Below are 20,205 nucleotides of genomic sequence, written 5' to 3'. Positions count from 1 at the left end.
GGGAATTTCTCAGGCACCGAAGAAAGATTGTTACTGGAGTAAAGGTTTAACTGATTCGATTCAGTGGTCATAGGTGAAAGATCAGTGCACTTATACAAATATGTATGAAGACTGAAGACTGAGTGCGGTCTTTCTAGTTTGCAAATATTTTTCAGATGAGGAAAAAGCTGTAAGGGATGCAGTGGGTTTCTATTATCTAAAAGTTAATAGAGAGCAGAAAGTGTTATTGTATGTTTGTGTTATCCATTGACAATCTTCTGAGAGATGGCTCCAGGCAGTGTGTAGAAGAGCAGGGCGAGGAACAGCATGACGATGAGCAGGATCAGGGCGATGATGATGTACTTTTTGTAGCTTCGCCAAATAAGGTGGAAGAAACACTTGAAGGGATTCACAAACCACGAAAACGAGGTGTCTGGACGACTGAGGTGAGCAGAGCGGGAAAAAAAGTAAAGTAGTTGTATTATATATTACATTTGGAAGCTTTGCTTTTTGTTACCAGCACAAGTCATCTTGGTTATTTGTTTTCTGTTACTTTGGTTTCGGAAGCGGCTCCGGCTCCTTGCGCGCTCGTCCAACAGCATTTTTCTCCGCCTCCTCAGTGGTCACAAGATGAAACTCCGCCTCCACTTTCCCCTGATGCATTCAGAGCACACGGAACACATGTCAGTCAATGTCTCAGCAACTGTACAACCCAATGTGTAGTGTGTGTGTGTGTACGTGTGTACCGTCAGCTCTCCAGATTTGCTGAAGGGCCACCAGCCTCTCGCTCTCTTCTGCTGGAAGATGGAGATTCTCTCTGTACTGTCCGTCAACATGTCCGCCTTACAGGACTTGGCTGACTTTGCCCCACGAGGGAAACCATGGAGGTCTAACTCAACAGTGCCTACACACAGACACACACACAGACAGAAGATGGTTTCAACTTCTATGTTGTGAGCATTTACTGCAAAGAGAGATGAGCACTGAACTGATTGAGGCTGAAGGAGTTGTCCGGCCAGTGAGAGACATGGATAACTGTGACATGCAATTGCAATTCTAGGTATGTGCACATCAGGCTACAGTGAAGGGTCTGCAAACACACACCTAGGAAGTCGTCGGAGGAGAGCGTCTCAAAGTCCCAGACCTGCAAAAGGAGGATGGCGGGAAGCTTCTGCTCCGTTTTATCCAGAGAGAAAATGCTGTCTCTCTTCCTCACCACTACAACCTGCGAGAGACAACAGTATTAACCAATATGTTTAATTTCACTCATGCCATTTATCTAGCCGAGGTCAATGTGATGAGGTCAATCCAGAGAAAATAGAAGGTGAACTTGTTTTACTCTTGTAGTTCATGTTTCCACATCTGCCAAACAACCTGGCTGCTGGGGATTGTGGGTCATGATCAGTACCTTCTCAGCAGGCAGGTAGCTGAATGGGAAGACAAAGCGCCAGTTGAAGTTTCCCTCTCCAGTCAGAGAGTTGTAGTGGACGTCAGTCTCCTGTCGGTCGTCCTCAAAACCTTTCAACCAGCTAGAGAGAAAGACAATGAGTTTCTGTGGTAAATAGTGATAATTAACACATATAGTGAAGTGATATAATTGAAGGCAAGCAGGCTACAAGCTATGGTTTTAATGATTTCATACCACATTATGCAGTATTATTGGTTATTTAATGTATTAAAGTCATATTTAGAATGAATTTTCTTATTTCAAGTTCTATACAATTTCGAGTACTATTTCAAGTTGTATTTGTTTTATTTATTTTTCTTTATAGTAAAGTTTAAAGTTAAACTGTAAAATATTGAAGCTCAATTACATTTCTTTTTGACATCTAGTACAAAATGACATCTTAGGAATCAATGAAAAATTTTGAAAATATATCAGCAAAATAAAAACCAACAATGTGTGTGAGCTTGTTATTACCCCTTGACGTAAATATCACTGGACTGTTGACCGGTCAGGAAGTTACTATCCTCTAGAATCACATCCTCTGTGTTCCAGACGATGATTCGTAACTCGTACCTGAACACACACATTCAGGTATTTACTGTCATTTCAAAAGAAAAAAATCTTATATCAAGACTTTAACCAAGAGACGCAGCTCTCACCCTTTTGGTGTACGAGGTGAAATGTCTACTGGAGGTCCAGGATGAGGCAAGTCCATGGGAAACATGTCGACCCACATCTGGACCTGACCCTAAACACACACAAACACAAACATTTACACAGCATTAGTGTTCACCCTATGGTTGTTGGTGTGCTGATGTCAATCGAAAACGTGCATCATATAACTGTCAACTGTATTCTTTGTTTGACCTGGGCTGAGGCTTTTATTTGGGACCTTTGGATGTCCTTAGTTAAACTACAGCTAAGTAACTGGGTCAAATTTGAGTTATTTTTAATAATTTGATTACTTTTATTTCACCATATCAGGTGCAGATCCATCATGGCAACAATATTCACAAAATCATTTCCTGTTGTAGATAGTTGTTGAAGTAATGTGTGACAAAATAATATCAGTTCAGTAAATCATTCAAACTTATATATAAACCACACGTGAACATTCATAAAGAAAATTCTGATTCATTTGATAAAAGAAAGTGACAGATAAAACTGTCAGTGCAGATAAACCAGATGTACACAAAGTTTTCGCTCCTCTCTTACAACATTGACTGTTTATAAAAAAGCTCTGCACACAAACAATAAAAAGTGACAGTATATTGTAGAAGTGTTTGAAGAAGACTCTTACAACGCAGACTGAACTAACTAGGAGCAGTGTCTAAAAATAGTAACATGCAGCAAACCATGTGCTGAGTTAAGGTTTAGGTCTACCTGGTCCATGCCGGGCCGGGCCTTGTGGAACAGAGTTCTGGTCTCGATGTGTTCTGGAACCAGTTTGCAACCCACAGTTGGAATCTCGGCCCAGCGGTGCAGGATCTTCAGAGACAAGTGTTCGTAGGACTCCACTGGCTGGTCTGAAACACATCATACATACTATCAGAAACTAACATTCACCATTACAAGGTGGATTACTGCAGACCTCTGTCCCTGCAGATCTAGATATCCGATGCCTCATAAGAGCAGTGTTCAGTCCAGTTTACCTTCATCCATAAAAAGTGTTTTGCCAGTGAAGACTTTGTCCGCGAGAGTGATGCGTCCTGGGCTACAACGAGGTTCGTCCAGACCGTTGTCTTTGCACAGCTTGGACAGCAGCTCTGATGGCTTCAGACAGTCTCTCCAGGCGTTATAGCCGTCACTGACAAACAGAGGCAGGGAGCAGGTTCAGTAAAACCTGTGCGCTATGATCATCTCTCCATGAACCAAATGCAAAATTATGTGAAAATCAAGCAGAGGGGAGGAGAAGGCCAACACATACAGACTGTACTCAGAGGGGATTCCACAGGTGGCTCTGTGTCGGCTGTAGAATCGGTTCTCAAGGTCAATGCGGGTCTCCCCGATCAGGTCGTCTCCTCCCACCATGTCATAGTCATAGATCACTACTGATAGCAGAGAGTCCTGAGGGAATGTTGCCTGCATCTCATAAGATCTGGAAGACGGAGAAACAGCGTGATTGGTTATGTGTCAGAAGCACGGGATTCTGCTGTAGTCGACCAACTACTTACCTTCCAAACACAGGATTTAGCTGTTTGGGAATGTATTTGTCTCTGTCTTTAATTTCATTTTTACCAAGACGAAGAACAATGTACGGGTCCGCCTTTCCATCTGGGTCAGATGGATGGAGGTTAGAGGCCTGGAGAGAAGATCAAATACAAGGTCAATGCAGTAATCCAAAAAGTTGAACTTGTGCAGAGGTTTGGCACGATGAAGAATTCTATTTTTATTATATGTTTGATGCCTTCCTCTACCATGACCTTTTTATGATTCATTTAGTATAACAGATATGGCAGAGCGATAAAAAGAAGAAGTTTTGGAGAAACGTCAACAAAACAGCAGGATCCCAAGGTAGGTTTCTAAAATATGTAAAAGTTACTATATTCCAGCTACTGGTTGTACCTTACTACAAACTAAGTTAGCACTAGTATTCTCTGCTATACCCAGTACATCAGTTTTGCAGTAACTTGTTACAAAAAGCAAAATGTTGCATCGCTTTTGGTTTGAACGCACCATAAAAAGGGGAAACAAGGTCTTACGAGGGACTTACAGACACTATATAAACCCGTACGAGGACTTGGGACGGGCCGTTGCGTGGGATTCCTCTGCTGACTCTGAATTGCCCTGTGTCCGCAGATTCATCCCAGTCCCCTTCCTCATCCTCAAAAAGTTTATATAGGCAGAATCTTCCCTGCAGAGAAGATCACAGCGCAATGTGGAATAGATCAGTACTGCTCATGCTTCCCCAGATACAGTAGCGTAACCAGGATGGACAACAATCGAACAAACTGTCTCACCTTGAATTTGCCGATGAAGCGCTCTTCGTCCTCATTGGCCTTCCCTCTGAACAACTCATATGTGCTCACCCAATCATCGAATGGCCCGAACTCTGCCTCTAGCTCTTTGTTGTACAGCTGAAAATGTATAAATACCAAAATACAGTGGTTGATCTCATTTGATATCAAAAGATTCAGATTCTACTGTAATCTGATTGGAGCGAGTACCTTGAGTGTGGCTAATCCAGTAGGTAGACCAACATTAATCACTACGGTCTCTTTTCCTTTCGGTTTTTTCTTCTTGTCTCCGTCTAAGTGGGTGCTGACTGATGGAACAAACAAGACATGTTTTACGTGCAAACATTCACTTTGAGAAACGTGGTATATGTGTGAAGGGTTGACATTGTAGGAAATAACTAGATTTTGTCAGTTTTTTTTGTAATTTAAGAAACTCCACGCTCCAAAGTCACTGAGAAACCTCCATCTCCACCAGAAGAAAAGAATGGAAAATATGTGCAGTTTCCATTTAATCCCTTAGGCTCAAGATAATTTGTCTGAAATCCTTAAAATGCGGCCCACTTCCATGTTAAAGAACGCTGTGGTGATCGCTTTAGAATAACTTAATTATTCCAAGTGGTCACCACAACGTTGTCCACAGCTAAAAGTTTGTAAAGAAACAAAAGCTGGATGGTAACAGTATTGAATGCATGTGATATCATGCAGTGACAGAACTTCTAGTGCATCAACATCATCCAAACACAGAGCTGTCAACATGTAACCAAGGAGTTGTACCACAGAAACCAGTAAGATTCAATCACTCAATCAATCAAATTTTATTTGTATAGCCCATATTCACAAGTCACAGGTTTAGCCAGACCCAGCAGAAGATTTCCTCTAAGGAAGGTTTAAAAAGTCAACAGATTGTGGGATGGACTTTAAAATGCTCCATTTCCCTGAATCATACAACTTCGTCCTTACCCAGAGTTTCTATTCCTTCGCCGAGCATGGTGTGGTACTGCTGAGCTGCAATACACAACAATGTGTGTGGGAACTCTATGTTATTTACACCTTTTTATTAGAGATGTAAGTTCACAGTATCAGTGGTGACATGCAGCAACATGCAGTTGATTTTGAAAATATCTTTATTTATAATAATATCTGTTTTTTTAAATTGTCAGTAAATAACAGAAGACTCAGACACAACCTGGTAACTGCACTTACTCTCATCTGCTTAAGCCTCCATCCATCTCTTCCCTCCTGTTATCTGACCTGACCTGTAATCCCTACTATTAATTCCAGACATTTGTCTGTATTTGTATTTCTTCCCCCCTTCACATTCGATTGTAAAGGTCCTCGGGATGTGAAGTGTTGAGTTTGGTACGATTTGGACATGCATAAAGTTAAATAACCAGGGGAACAGCTCTTTGTGCAGCGGTGGTGGTGCAGCTTCAGGTTCTGTGACACAATATGTTTTTACTTGCCATGGCTCAATCACATTTACAGTCTCAGAAAGAAAAACTCAAACCATCATCGCAGGTCAAACAGCCGTTTCCAAACCGGCAGGTTTAGAAGACTGAACTATGAGAGCATTACATATTGATTTCACTGCAGCTAATCAATGCTTCCTGTTTTTAGGCTTGAGAGTAACTCCTGTTCAGAACAGAATTTAATAAGTGTCCTATTGAATAAACATAAATACAGATATCTGTAATTAGAAATCATAAGTAATGCAGCAGAACCAGATGTGTCACCTTTTTCATTCCATGTATACTTCTTCCTTGTCCAAACCTGACCTAACCTACATTACCCACAATGCAAAGTGACCGCAGACAGGTCAGTCAGACGGAAGCTAATGCAGCCTCGAGCCTCATACGGAGATGTGACAACTTCATGCAGTTTGGGTAAGGTCACTGATTATTTTCATTCGCAAAAACAACAGCTGCTGACTCAAGTGACATCACATGAGGCAATACATCAGACTTCACAAAGCAGGCGAGTTTAACTTTTACACATCTGCATACAAGACATGTAATCACACCTTGATATGTATAAAACAAGTGGAGTTTATGTTTAAAACGTGTCACTGGGGGAATTTGTTGCGGATCTAAAGAGGTAAAGGATCAAAACTATGGTAAATAACGAACAAATGATCTTCATCTTATTATCACCACATTATGTTGACCTCAGACAGTGGGCGAGGACATGGTGTCACATTAGAGGGGTTCTTACCATTTTCAAAGCCCTGAGGGAAATTGGATTCATCCTTTTTGGCCTGAAACACACAGAGGTGCACATGATCACATCTTTTATTTTCAAAAATCAAGAAAAACAAACCTGAGCTACCTCTTTCTCTACAGACGCGTAGTATTTCGACCACCAGTCGATGACGCTCGCTGCTGATTCGTCAGCGATGGTCCGCTTCTTTCTCTTGGTGGAGCGACTATGAGAGCTTTTGCCGCTGCCATCCTGGATTGAAAATTTACAAAACGTGCAAATAATATTTAGACATTGATATGAGGGATATCCATTGTTGCAGTTACTCCTGTGCCATGTTCACATGCAGTAACGTTCACCTTTTTCTGCCTGGGTTCTCTCTTTTTGCTGGGCGGGGCTGGAGGTGGAGCTTCATCCTCCACAGTGATGAGTAAATCCTGATTTGTCAGAGTTACAGCCGAACTGGTTTCTCCAGCAAACTGCGACTGTGCTGCAGGACGAACGAGAAAGAGGGAGTTCTGTTGAAGACATTTTGCAGAGTTTGCCCTTCACAAATGAAAAAATGCAGCAGGACATTGTCCGGGGGAGACTCGTTCTCAATATCAAGAAAATGTGCGGAACATTGAGGCGAGGGCTGTAGCCTGGGTAGAACAGCACAAATTCTGCTTCCACAAATTCTGCTGTGGAATGATCAATGTTTTTTGTTTACAGAAAATCCACACCGGTGTGGGTTCTTATCATCTTGTCCTCTTTCCAACTTGACGTCTTCGCCTGCGTCTTTTTAGTTTCTTTTGCCAGTAACTGACTCTGACATTTGTGTTCCCACATTCAGCCCCTTCGAATAGCTTCAAGAAAATATCTGCAGTCCAGTGCATATCCGAAAGCAGCTTTTCACTTTTGAGGGTCTTGCATATTTGTTTGTGTGCTGGCCACACACAAACACACACACACACACACACACACACACACACGCACACGCACACGCACACGCACACGCACACACGCACCCACACACGCACCCACACACGCACCAACACACTGGGGTATTACCCTCACTGCTTTGTGGGTCTGGTGTCAGTGCGGTTCCAGGGGCGTATCGGACACTGGGCGGTTTGGGAGCCACGGCGGGAGCGGGCGGAGCCGGCAGTGGGGTGCATTTAAAGGCTTTGAGGTTGTTGATGATGTGGTTCCCAACCAGCGTGCTTCGACCGAAGGCCCGCCAATCAACGACAGTGATACTCAGAGGAGGGAGGAGGAGCTCGTTCTCTGGCAACTGCTATAGGACAAGAAAGTGGAAGATCTATGTCAAAGATTTTGAATCCCCCTGGTCAAACTCCATTGTTGCAGAGTACACTACATGGTCAAAAGCATATGGTCACTTGAACATTTCACCTTAATACAATTATTAATCATCTCATTCCAAACCATCAACTCTCTGCTGTTGCCACAAATTCACTTTTATCTGAAATGTCATCATGTGTGGGCAGGTGGTGTGAGGATGCTCCAATAGTATTCCCACTATATGCACTGTGTGCAAAATGTTTATTATAATGTTATGTTGTGAAGGTCGTACTGTTCTTACCAGCTCTATGGCATCAAATAGCGTGGTGAAGTTTGGGTTGGACTTGTACTTCTGAATGACGGAGGATCGCAATGTTTTACCTGCACACTCTATAAAGACCTAGAGAGCGCGCGAGAGAGAGAGAGAGAGAGAGAGAGAGAGAGAGAGAGAGAGACTTATTTAACTTTTTCACCTGTTTTTCTTCATCTGAAATGACAAGCTGTTTTCATTATCCAAAAATATGATTGACGAGAAAATATGACAAAAAAATGCATAAGGAATGTATAATGAATAAAATGAACTCAACTTGTTTTAGTTTTTTCAAAAAGAAGCAAATACTAAGACACAAAATAAGGAGATATAATAAACATACAGAGAAGTTGTGATGCTTGGAAACTCAAATTTTCCGGAGGCATGAAATCTTTCACCAAAACAGCCAAAATAACTCATTTTACAGGTATATTGACATAAGATGGATATTAAAGCTTGAGCCAGGAACATCCATGGAATCTGCTTCTATCACATCAACAGCTGTGTTTTAAAAAACAAACCAAATCAGGGTCAAACCAGCTGATTGCACCTCAATGTGCACCTCCACCTGTGAGGAAGCAGAAGCCTTGTTAGTTTTTTGTGTGTGTACCTGTGGCCGATCGACAGACAGCAGCTGAACTTTCTTTAGCTCCCTCAGACCCCAGAACAGCACCTAGTGGAGAGAAAAATGGAAATATAAACTCATGTCTGTCTCAGCTATTTGAGAAACCCTTTTCAGACCACATGTGCAGAGAGCCAAACCTCCAGCCTGTAGGTGCTGAGAACAGGTCTGATGTTGGCTGGAACCCGGTAGATCCCTCCTTCCTCTTCCTCTAACGCCGTCAGACTCTCTTGTCCAGACTCTGGGATCTACACAGTTAAAAATAGCGAAGCCTCGTTATAATCAGTTCGTCATCCTGCGTGTTCATGATGGAAACAGAATGAGGATGCAGTAACCCACCTGCAGGAGTTCAAATGCAGCAAGCAGGTCTCCTCCCGATTGGCTGCCGCAGTGCAGCGGGCTATACTTTAGGGTCGGAGGTGTGTAGGGGTTAGAGGTCAACTGAACCTCGGGCACAGCCACTGTGGCTCCCAGATACTCAGCTTTGCCCTGCACATAGCCGGGTAAGATCATAGAGAGGAGGTCATGTGTTTGAAACATTCGTTTTAACCCTTATTTGAATAATATACCGTTCAATGTGTCTATCGGCTCTGCAGTACCAGTGCATCGTCGTCATAAACCTCGATGATGATGCGTGGCGGCTCCTCCTGGATGTGCTGCAGGTCTCCACTCAGCAGCAGGCGGCTCATCGGCAAACACTGGTTCCAGGTCGGACTGAGAGTCTGACTGATGATCTGATAACAAGTACACACACACACACACACACACACACACACACACACACACACACACACACACACACACACACACACACACACACACACACACACACACACACACACACACACACACACACACCCCAACAGCACCAATTCAGGTCAATTGACAAATGGAGGTGCAGCTCATAACACAAGCAAACACGAACGCAGCGGTTTCTCTATTGACAGAGGAATTTAGATTTATTGAGTCACGAGTTGGTTGCATTTTTTCTTTTAATATAGGTTTGACTCCATGTGTAGTTTATTTATTTATCTGTAGAGACACACACACCAGGTGGAAATCATAAATCCCCTTGCTGATTCAAATAATTCAGCTTAAATATCACACTCACACTTTTTTGCACTGTATGTTTTCTGAATTCAAGAGGCAGATTTTTCAGTTCGAGGGAAGGACAATTTTATATGTCATCACTACACCTGGTATTCTATTGGTTTGATAGATTTGAAAGATTTTTTGCACAAATAAATCCAAAATCTGAGAATCTGAGAGTTTCAAATGCACAGAAGCAGCTGATACAAGCACACCGATTGAGAACAAGCACAGCAAATGTAAGCACAAGCGGGTGCATTCGCAGGGTTTTGAGTGAGAGCATAACTATATCTGAAAATGAAACCAATACTAGCTGCTATCAAACTGAAAGACCTCACTCGTGAGGAGAGAGACAAAAAAACACAGCACTTGGGAGTCTGTGGCTGAGAGGTAGAGTGGTCGTCCTCCAACCAGAAGGTCGGCAATTCAATTCCCAGTCTTCCCCATCTGCATGCCGAAGTGTCCTTGGGCAAGACGGTGAACCCAAAATTGCCCCTCATAGAACAACAAAATGCTGCTAATAGGTGCACTGTATGAATGTGTGTGTGAATGGGTGAATGGAAAACTGTTCTTTTAAGTGCTTTGAGTGGTCAACAAGTCTAGAAAAGCGCTTCATAAATACAAAACAATTTACAATTACCATTTTCTCTTGCCACAACATTATCCAAATATACTTTAGCTTGTGCATAAATAAGTCAAGGAAAATTTCTCAAATTCATAGATGTACTGAGTAACTATCCCACACTTACCTCGGTGGTTTGGCTGTGCGACAGGTAGGTGACGCGAGCGAAAGGATCAGACAGGCCAGAGGTGTCGGCGGCGATCAGACCACGAGCCTGATACATGTGACACCTCAGCTGGAACTCATGCTGCTCTGGAGACACAAACAAGAAACACAGCATAAAAACAAAGATTTATTTTGTATCATTTTGTTGTTTTTACGTTAGTGTTGGACTGATTTCCGAGGACAAAATGTCAAAAGGAACCACAGAGATTTGAACAGTCAGTTTCTCACCTGTGCAGAGCAGGTGTGATGGGGGGCTGCTGGCGTCAGTGCCCCCTGTGGCCGGACTGAATCCTGCAGGCAGGTCGTCCAGCATGTGAGTGGAGTCTGAACAGGTTCCCAACCACAGATACACATCCAGCTTCGCTTGGACTGATAAACCTGCTACACGCTTCCCTGGAGGCTGCAAAACACACCCCGACACACTCACGTATCTTTTTCTTTCTGCTGTCCTGTGTTAAACATTACTTTAGTGTTATGTCATGTTTGTGTGTGTGTGTGTGTGTTTGTTTACCTTCAGAAACAGTGTAATGATCTTGCCACAGTGTTTTCCTCGGGCCTCCTGGCTGCTGGAGAACAGCAGATCTCTTGCTTGGACCCGAGCATGTGCAACACGCTTGTTGTTGCTTAGCAGCCACACAAACACATCTGGCACAGTGTGCTGGGGCTGCAGTGTGTGAGGGCATACGTGAGTGATTGATAAAAGTTAGATAAAGAAAAAAAAAAACCCCGCACACACACACACTTAGGCTGAGTCGTTACCTCTTCCACAAGAAAGCGAAGTCTGACTGTAAGTTTTGTTACATCTTGCAGCATCTCTTTCATTCCACCAGCTTTTCTCTTCCTCCCTCCTAAGGACTGAGCCTCTCCTATTATAATCTCCTGCAACACACACAATGGTATAGTGGTCATCAAAGTTTTTGTAAACATTAAACCCGCTCAAAGAACTCCTTTAATGACCTAATGATCTTGTGTCTGTTTGTGGAGACTGAGCAGAATTGATTCAATGGTTTATATAAAAAGTCTTCAGTGTGTGTGTGTGTGTGTGTGTGTGTGTGTGTGTGTGTGTGTGTGTGTGTGTGTTATTTCCCACCAACTCTTCTTTACACATGGTGAGACGCTTCTTGTCCAGCTGTGTCAGGTAAGTGGATTTTACTTCTGTCTTCAGTTTGGCCTCCGCTGCCGATATGAAACTCCTGCAGGAAAAAAGACAGCAAATGTCTGATATTAAACATATAGGCCGTGGACCAGCTTTTATTTAGTTGCTTGATGAGACGATTATGTTGCCAAGTTTGGATTCTTATATAAAATTAACAGAGCTTTCTTACAATAAAGAAATGTGACATGCACACAGCAATGACAGGCTTTTCTGACTTAAAGAAACTATATCATCATGTGGTCTGACATGTACCTGGCGTCCATGCAGAATTCTTTGAGAACATTTATCAGCTCCTCCTTTGCTCCAGGATCCGACTTTTTGTTTAGGTCCTCAACACCGGACACACCCTCCTCCTAAAATCAATAATTATGAATAATAAAATATTTTTGACAGTACTTTACATTCTGACAAATCTGAAATAGTGAAAAAAAAGTGTGTGTGTGTGTGTGTGTGTGTGTGAGTGTGAGTGTACATACAAACAGAACAGCTATGTTCTCCAGCATGTTGGAGTTGTAGAGTCGGTAGGGTCTGTTCTCCCAGTGACTCAGCACATTAACACAAGGCTTCTGCTTCTCCAGGGGCAGATACATAAAGTACCTAAATGTAAATATGTGTACAATATAAAGAAACATAACATACAGTTATACATACAATGCACAGAGACACTTATACAAGCACTGTATAGAAATACTGTATGATACTGTCTCCTTGAAAACACTTCTCTTTACGGGAAGTCACTGATCATCCAGCTACAAGCTTAGAAAAAGGTGCAAACTCTCTGTTTCCTTCTCCTACTGACAATAAGTAAATATTAAAGCGTAGCTACGAATTTAATTTAATAATTTACATCCTTGGCAGCAGTCATCTACTATCCCTCCTATCAAATGCAGAGGTGACTGACCTGTTTCCTTCGATGATGACCGGTCTTTCAGGAGGTGTGGTGGACTTGGAGGTCAGGGCGGTCTCCTGAGCTTCTCTGGGCAGGAGGGGGGAACGTGGAGAGGTGGGCAAGAGGCCGAGACGGGGTGAGCCTGAGAGGTCGCCGGTGTCGGAGACGTCCAGCACTCTTCTCCTCCGAGGAACAGAAGGACTTGGGATGGGCTGGCCCGGAGACTCCAAGGTATTACCATAGTTACCTGAGGGAGGAAGTATTTGCATTAAGGAAAACATTATTAGCTCTTTATTGATAGATTTTAGGAGTTTCTACTAAAAGTAATAACTAAATAAAGATGGACGGTGCATCTCCACTTCCCCCACTGTACGAAAATTAAGCCAAAACATCATGGATACTTGCGCATCATCATGTGCTCGTAGCATCATTTAGAGCACCATCTAATAACATCTAATAATTTATTCAAACTGAACAGAATCATAAACAATCAACCCTATATCAGTGTTATAAGAACTACCTAACATGACAGAAACTAAAGGTTGTTTAACGTGTACTTTGACATTTCACTGAATAAGAGGACCAAAAAGTGACAGTGGGTTTTTGACGACTCACCTACGGAGAACTCAAAGCTGATTGGTTTGTCTCCAATCTTTCTGTCGATCATGGTGGCTTCAAACAGGGTACCAAACAGCAGGAAGCTGGTGTCGTTGGCACTCAGCTGGAGAGAGAAAAACAATTTATTTATGAAGCTACAGTCTTGTAGATAGGACTCATGGGTGAAGCTGTTTGCCACTGACTAAAGAAACATATTTCTTTCTCACTGCAGGAGGTGATTCCACCGGCAGGACCTCTGCGGCCAAAGCTTTTCCTTTGTCGTCATCAGCAGATCCTCCTGCTGCTCCGCTTGCTGCTCCTCCTGCACCAGTCTTACCGTCCTTCCCTCCGGCCTTTCCCGCTTTCGTGTCCTTCACAGGTTTGCTCATTCGTCCTAAGTCCGAACCTGTCCCTCCTGACATGATCTCCACTGCCAGCTCCACGAAGACCCGCCCCCTGCAGCCAGAGACATGGACAGATATTTTTGAGGATGTTTTTTCATTATAATATCTTTTGAATAATCAGCATCTTTTAAAGTTAACCTGTATGACACGCCCTGTCCGATGCCCTCGTTCAGCTCCGCTGTGTCGTCGCCCAGGGAAAAGTTTCGGGCAGATCCGTACAGGTTGATCCAAGCAGGACCAAAAGTGGGTAAAAACCCTGGAGAAAGAGAGGAGGACGGAATAAGATGGAGAGAAAATATAGAGAACAAACAACAATCATTTCCTGTGTTACCTCGTCATGTAATTCTCTTCTCAATTTCCTTCATCCCTTTCATCTCTCCTTACCTCTGTCACCATCCTGTTCATTGGAGATGCGTCTCAGGTCAAAGTAATGGGTTCCTATGGCAACGTCACTCATGCTTCCCGCATCCCAGACCTAAGAGGCAAGAGGAGCCAGAACTTTATGACATTTATACTGTGTATAACGCTGTTAGATATTTAAATCTAATGTGTTTTTAGTGTAAAACAAAAGTAAATTTTGCAGAAGCACATAACGTTCCTACCTGGATCTTCATTCTCTGACACAGAGGAGGAAACATCTCTATAAAGACGATCTGTTCGTTCCACACCGGGTCGGCCGTGGACTTCTGAGTGGATGTGCGACCCTGAGAGGTGAGGGAAGGAGAAATGAAGGTGAGTGGATTTGTTTGATGCCATCGTAATAGGTGTTGTTCTAGAAGTTTAAGGACAAGTTTATGTACTTTCCTCTAATTTCAATGATTAAAGCATAAACCATATGTAATTGAGATTTCTGTCTGGAATTAATCTAATAACTCTTTGGTTCTTTGATTTTGAGCTTTCTAATGATTGCCCTCTTTTGTACCTGTTCCTTGAGTCAGTAATTACACACTTGTTTTTAAAATCATGTACATCTCTGAACCCCTTTCTGCTACAAAAACCATTTACACATAGAATTCAAATGAAAGTACACAAAAATCATTGATTGATATTCCACCCACCACTTGTTTGTAGAAGCTAACTACTACATATGGGTCTACGAGTGCTGTGTTGTCTCCGATGAAGGCCTTGGTGACATTGGCCATGATGCTGGAGTTGTTCCGGGGAAGACCTTCAGCTCGATACACCTTCATGCAGAATCGCGCCCACGGCCGTTCAGAAGGACAACCCTCTGGTATCAGCAGGTTCCTGTGGAGGAGGAACATCGCAGCAACACAAAATTATTTAGAACCAAGACAGAAACTAATCAATTAACTTTTTCATAACCAGGGTTTGGGATTTTTGAGATAATTTATATATTATATATTTCACCATATTTTCAAGTAAAGAAAGGATACTCTGAAAAGCTGTGTATCATACTTGTCTATCTGCTCGTCAGCATCACTTGCTTTGGGACCGGGTTGCATGGCGTCTCCCTTTGCTGAGACGCTGATGTCACACTTGACATAACCTTTGACCCCAGTGCTGATGTCACCAGCATTGGTCAACATGGCCCACTTATTAACAAACTGGTGACCTGAGGGAGTGAGACAGACAAAGGCCTGTAAGCAAATCATTGCATCAGCCTGAATGAATCACAACATGGTCGACCTTGTGTTGTTACCTGGCTGTCTGTAGACTGTCCACAAATCCAGCTTGAAGGAGCCGACACAGAAACTCCTCAGCATCTTAGAGTGCATCACCTGGAGGAGAAAAAGAGACAGATCCAAGCCAAGAAACAAACAGGGCTCTTAAAAACCTAATGATAACAAATGTTCTCGCAAACGCACAATTGACCAGGGAAGCAACACACACTATGTCTGAAGTCAAAGATAAAACATTTTATTCAAAGTTTTTGGAGGGCAGCCATTCTTTGAACAACCACCTCTTCTTGCTCACCGTTAGCTTGATCACTTTGTCGAAGAGGACGTCTTTGTGGGCAAAGAAGTCAAACACGAAATACTTATGGAAAGACGAGAAGGAAAGGAAAGTTAGAAAAACTTACAAACACATGCACAGGTCATCGTAAGTATTTTCAATTTTAGTTAATCTATTCAAACCTCATTGTAAAAGGGAGCGTTGGTTCCTTCTTTGACAGACGTCTGTTTCTTCTCATCACCAATCTCAATCACCACACTGGGGTCGATGTTCTCCCCCACTAGCTGTCTGGCCTCTGTGATGTTGATGGCTATCTAAGATAGAAAATAAATATAACCTAATATATTTTTTAAAAGTTTTGCCAAGATTTAGTTCCAATTAGCTTTAAAAATATCAAACTTTACTGAAATACATTTTGTTTCATAGATTCTGCAAAACCTACTGAAGGGATAACCAATAAACCTGGAGGAAGGATGTGATATGGGTGAGGGAAGAAGCAGATCAATTTTTTTGTGGATCCAAGATGTTTCTTTCACTTTCTATAAATATTGTAAGCTTGTTTGTTTATTGACATTTTCATTGATTTCCCAGGTAATAATTCATGGGTATTGATGAAAGACATATTTAAGAGACTGATTTATACAAGCCTGTTCAATTTGGGGCAGCTTGATGGTATTTAAGGAAGCTGTTGACCCTTTGTGGAGGTATGCGCTCTACATAGCGATATTTACCTGGAAGCTCTGTGGTTTCCTTTCACTGTCCTGGATGTTCGTTCTCAGTTTGGACCTGTGGGAGTTTCACTGGACAGGTCAGGGTCAAAATAATAGAGGTAATAGAGAGATATATGCATATTAAGGTTATGATATATATAAAACAGTTATTAGTTATTTGCAGTTCCAGATAACAGGTTTATTCTATTTTCATTTTGATTTGTCGATGCTTGATTAAAGTATAGTGATGCTTTACTTAACTGTTTATTGTTAGTGTGGTGATATCAAACTGTGTATTTGTTGTCATAAACACGTAGGGGTTCAAATGATATATTTTTGTAATATATGTAAATGTGTTTAAATGTTATGTAGAAACGTATTTCACACCTCTTCTTGTTCGGTATGATTCTGGATCTGACTTCAGACCTTCCTGGTTGGTCGTCAGTGTTTTCTTCTTCCAGCAGAGGAGTCCCTTCAAACTGCAACTTTACCTCGCTGTCTGCACACAAACACACACAGGTTTTTTTTGTTTTATCAACCACTCAAAGTACTTCACCCATTCACATACATTCATGCAATACTACTACACTCAGCTCAGTAAAATAGATTGGTATAACAAAAACAACAACAACAAAAATAATGATATTAATAATAATAATGATAACGCAATAGACATTATCTGAAAGACTTATTTGACTAAACTTTCTGAAGTTGCGTTCTGTGGAATCAGAGTTTTGACACTAATAAGCACTTGCAACAGACACATTCGTGTCTTAAAGGGAAGTTCTATTTTAAAAAGTTCTGTGGTTGTGTTGTGAGTGTTTCTAAAAAATACTTGAACTACACACAAATCCTGCTCCCACTTCATACAGCGCCTTTATCAGCTCACTGGTTAAACACGTGATTACACCTCTGAAAACCTAAATGACCCATAATGACTGTGGCTGTATAAACTCTCAGTCCTTTATTTAACATGTGACTGTTTGACAAGGGTTTGTCTGAGCCACAGTGAGAGGACACAGATGATTACTGCACACTGTGAATACAGCCACAATTCGTGTGAGTGTGTGTGTGTCTGTGCGTGTGTGTGTATGTGTATGTTTGTTTTCCAGGCCTTACCCACAGCTCCCTTGTTTGCCAGGACCAGGTCTTTGTTGACTTTCTTCTTCTTCACTTTCAGGCCGAACATGGTCTTGGCTTTTCTGAAGGAAAAAGACTTTCAATTAGAAGGAGAAAAAACTTTTCCACCTTCTCCACTAGAAGGGACAAAAAAGTATTTATGACATACAAAAACATATAAACGCAGCTGCTCATAATCTGACTTCACATGAACTCAACCAAATGTGATTAGTAACTGAGGATCAGACTGAACACATTACATCATGAGGTGAAAAGGAAAGTGGTCTCCGATGTATTTCTACATACTGTATATGTAGGCTTATATATGTATATAATTGTATCATATATATTGTATCATATATATTTGTGTATATAGCATCAGCATTTTGCAATCACAAAAAAGCCCTGACCCCCTTCAATTTATAGGGTAGTATATGATTTGTAGTTGTATATTTTCTTATAGTTTATATATTGTTTTTTATCTTCATTATACATCAAATATTCAACAATTGTATTGGATTCATAGAGTAACTATGTTTTTTTTAAATCAGTATGATTATTTTTGAACAATACGGCAGCATTAATGTTCTTTTGTGAATCTGTGGAAACTCACAGTTTTCAGATTAGTCACTGACTTACGGTATGTTGACTTAGTCTCTTTTGTTTTTTAGCTGATTCAGTTCTTGAGTTTCTTTTATATATAACACTTGTTTCTCCAGTAAAACTGATTTTGTAGTTTTTCTTTTTTATTTATTTATGAACTCAACATTCTTGTAGCTGACTAATTTTCAGCTGCAGAGTTTAGTACAGAGTTTAGTTTCCTCAAAAGTGCATTCAGCATTTTATAGAAGAAAATCCAATGGATAAAAAATCACTTGATGCTTCCCCTCCAAAGAAAAACTCAGGGTCATAAACAAAGTCTTAAATTTTTAAATGTATTATTCGAAAAACTTTGAATAAACCATATTTTTTTCTCAATTATTTGAATGTAAGAAGGGTCATCAATCGAGAATATGACCTTTCTGTATCTATAAGATGTGGAAATGAAGATTGTTTTCCAAATTTTCAGCTAAGACACAATTTAAAAAATATATATATTCATTATTAATATTTTCTGAGAGTGGTATTAATCAAGCTCCTTCTGATTCAACAGTAGGGTGGATGTGAATATTGAAAGAGACGATTTAAAATGAGGCTGCTCACCGCTGCGGGGTATCAGGACTCTCAAAAGGATCCATTCTGCTGAAGTCCAGAGAAGTTTTCTTTCTCTTCTAAAAGGCCTCCAGGAAGTTTGTCTAAATCTAACTTTCAACCTTAATGAATCACGTCTGGTTACAGAGAATGATTTACCATTTCATATCCAGACCATACCTGAATAAAAATACATCATGCTATCGCCGACTGTTATCTGGACAGCTTCTTGTCCCTGTGTCCAAATAATCTGTTTTCATTCTCATTACAGCTTTTTCTTCACTAGAATTTACTTAGACTATTCAGTAAACACAATTTTAACCAGCTCATCCTCACCTGCCTACTCACGCCCCAATAAATGAACTCAACCAAATCCGTATCGGATTAAACCTGACAAGCTTGCTCAGCTCCTTCCTCCTGGATCTAAGGAAAATATTGTTTATCTTATCTGTGTCCATGTTTAACTTTCTGTGGCTGAGTTTCTTAGTGTTTAGTGTTTAGTTTGTGGTTTAGGTGAAGGGAGCTGCCCTCAGCGCTCCACTTCAAAAGATTAAGTCACATGTCTCAAAGAGTTATTCCCACCATTGGTAACGTCTGAGTAATGAAAAACAAAGTACACAAAGCTTTAGTGAAGGAAGATATGATTGATGTTTGTTATGTGTGGTAGATTAAAACAGAACAAACTGAAGGATCATTGGTGATACACGGAAGGCAGAACTAATTAATAGTCAATGTTTTATCATGTTCTCCAAATTAAAGTCATAGATTGTAAATAGAGAGGAAAAAAATACAAAAACCAGAGTATATCTCCAATATTCAGCGGGAACATTTAAAATATGAAGAATTCTGAACAGAGCTGTGTGGATTTGTTACAGGTTCAGGAAGCAGGGGATCATGGGTAATATCCACCCTTCTGTTTGTGTTTGAGTTCAGTGAGTGGGACGATGCAGTCAGAGCTCCACTCAACACATTGATAGACTCTGTTTTTTTATTTAATTCATCCACCAAACAAAACCAAAACACAAAATTTTAAATCTTGAATAAAAGGGGCAGAAAGAAAAATATTCCGATATAATCTGCCCTTCTTTCACAAGACATAAACTAACAAAGCAAATAATTGAATAAAATATAAAAATATAAATTTAGAATTAAAACCATGTTATCGCTTAGAGATGGAGCCCAATAGAATGAGTCCCTACATGTGGCTGAGGTTGCTGTTGCTCAGTCAGCTTTAATTAGTGTTGCTTTAAACAGAATATACAGTATCACAGTTGTAAACTCTTACATAAGGGAATATAGGACACACTCTGCAAGTCATTTTACCTTTTTAAAATATATTTAAAAGAAAATACCTACTTTTACTTGAGTAGAAAACTTTATGTGGTACTTTTACTTGAGTAAAAGTACCACATACCCTGCACTTCGTGCGGTTGAAGATAAAATAATGCAACGGAAGTAAAAAAAGAATGACCCTCTTCAAAAGCAGGTCTCTTACCTGGGTTTAGGATCCATGGCTGCTGTCAGAAGTCAGAGTCACGCTGTGTGTCTGCATGTGTT

At 41.1% G+C, this 20,205-nt stretch overlaps 1 protein-coding gene across 1 annotated transcript; it reads right to left on the bottom strand.

Annotated features, from left to right (window-relative positions):
* Positions 1 to 239: 239 nt before the first annotated feature.
* Positions 240 to 20,160, bottom strand: fer1l6 (fer-1 like family member 6). Its single transcript, XM_061088617.1, has 46 exons — positions 20,144 to 20,160; positions 17,458 to 17,540; positions 16,726 to 16,837; positions 16,360 to 16,414; positions 15,811 to 15,942; positions 15,650 to 15,712; positions 15,375 to 15,453; positions 15,131 to 15,287; positions 14,773 to 14,959; positions 14,317 to 14,418; positions 14,099 to 14,189; positions 13,853 to 13,970; positions 13,538 to 13,766; positions 13,329 to 13,434; positions 12,726 to 12,960; positions 12,301 to 12,421; positions 12,077 to 12,177; positions 11,759 to 11,861; positions 11,428 to 11,547; positions 11,180 to 11,332; positions 10,897 to 11,068; positions 10,631 to 10,755; positions 9,392 to 9,526; positions 9,132 to 9,281; positions 8,933 to 9,040; positions 8,781 to 8,843; positions 8,162 to 8,260; positions 7,630 to 7,855; positions 6,939 to 7,069; positions 6,709 to 6,831; positions 6,595 to 6,637; positions 5,344 to 5,388; positions 4,594 to 4,691; positions 4,387 to 4,503; positions 4,140 to 4,280; positions 3,601 to 3,728; positions 3,354 to 3,524; positions 3,079 to 3,233; positions 2,810 to 2,952; positions 2,086 to 2,174; positions 1,901 to 1,999; positions 1,388 to 1,508; positions 1,084 to 1,204; positions 726 to 883; positions 533 to 633; positions 240 to 420 (listed from the first exon to the last, which is right to left on the bottom strand). The coding sequence occupies exons 1-46, from the start codon at positions 20,158 to 20,160 to the stop codon at positions 240 to 242; spliced, it is 5,607 nt and encodes a 1,868-aa protein (XP_060944600.1).
* Between the last annotated feature and the right edge of the window lie 45 nt (positions 20,161 to 20,205).

Source organism: Limanda limanda, chromosome 16 (genome assembly GCF_963576545.1).
Source record: "Limanda limanda chromosome 16, fLimLim1.1, whole genome shotgun sequence".
Classification (NCBI taxonomy): domain Eukaryota; kingdom Metazoa; phylum Chordata; class Actinopteri; order Pleuronectiformes; family Pleuronectidae; genus Limanda; species Limanda limanda.
This window is presented reverse-complemented; position numbering and strand designations above follow the sequence as displayed.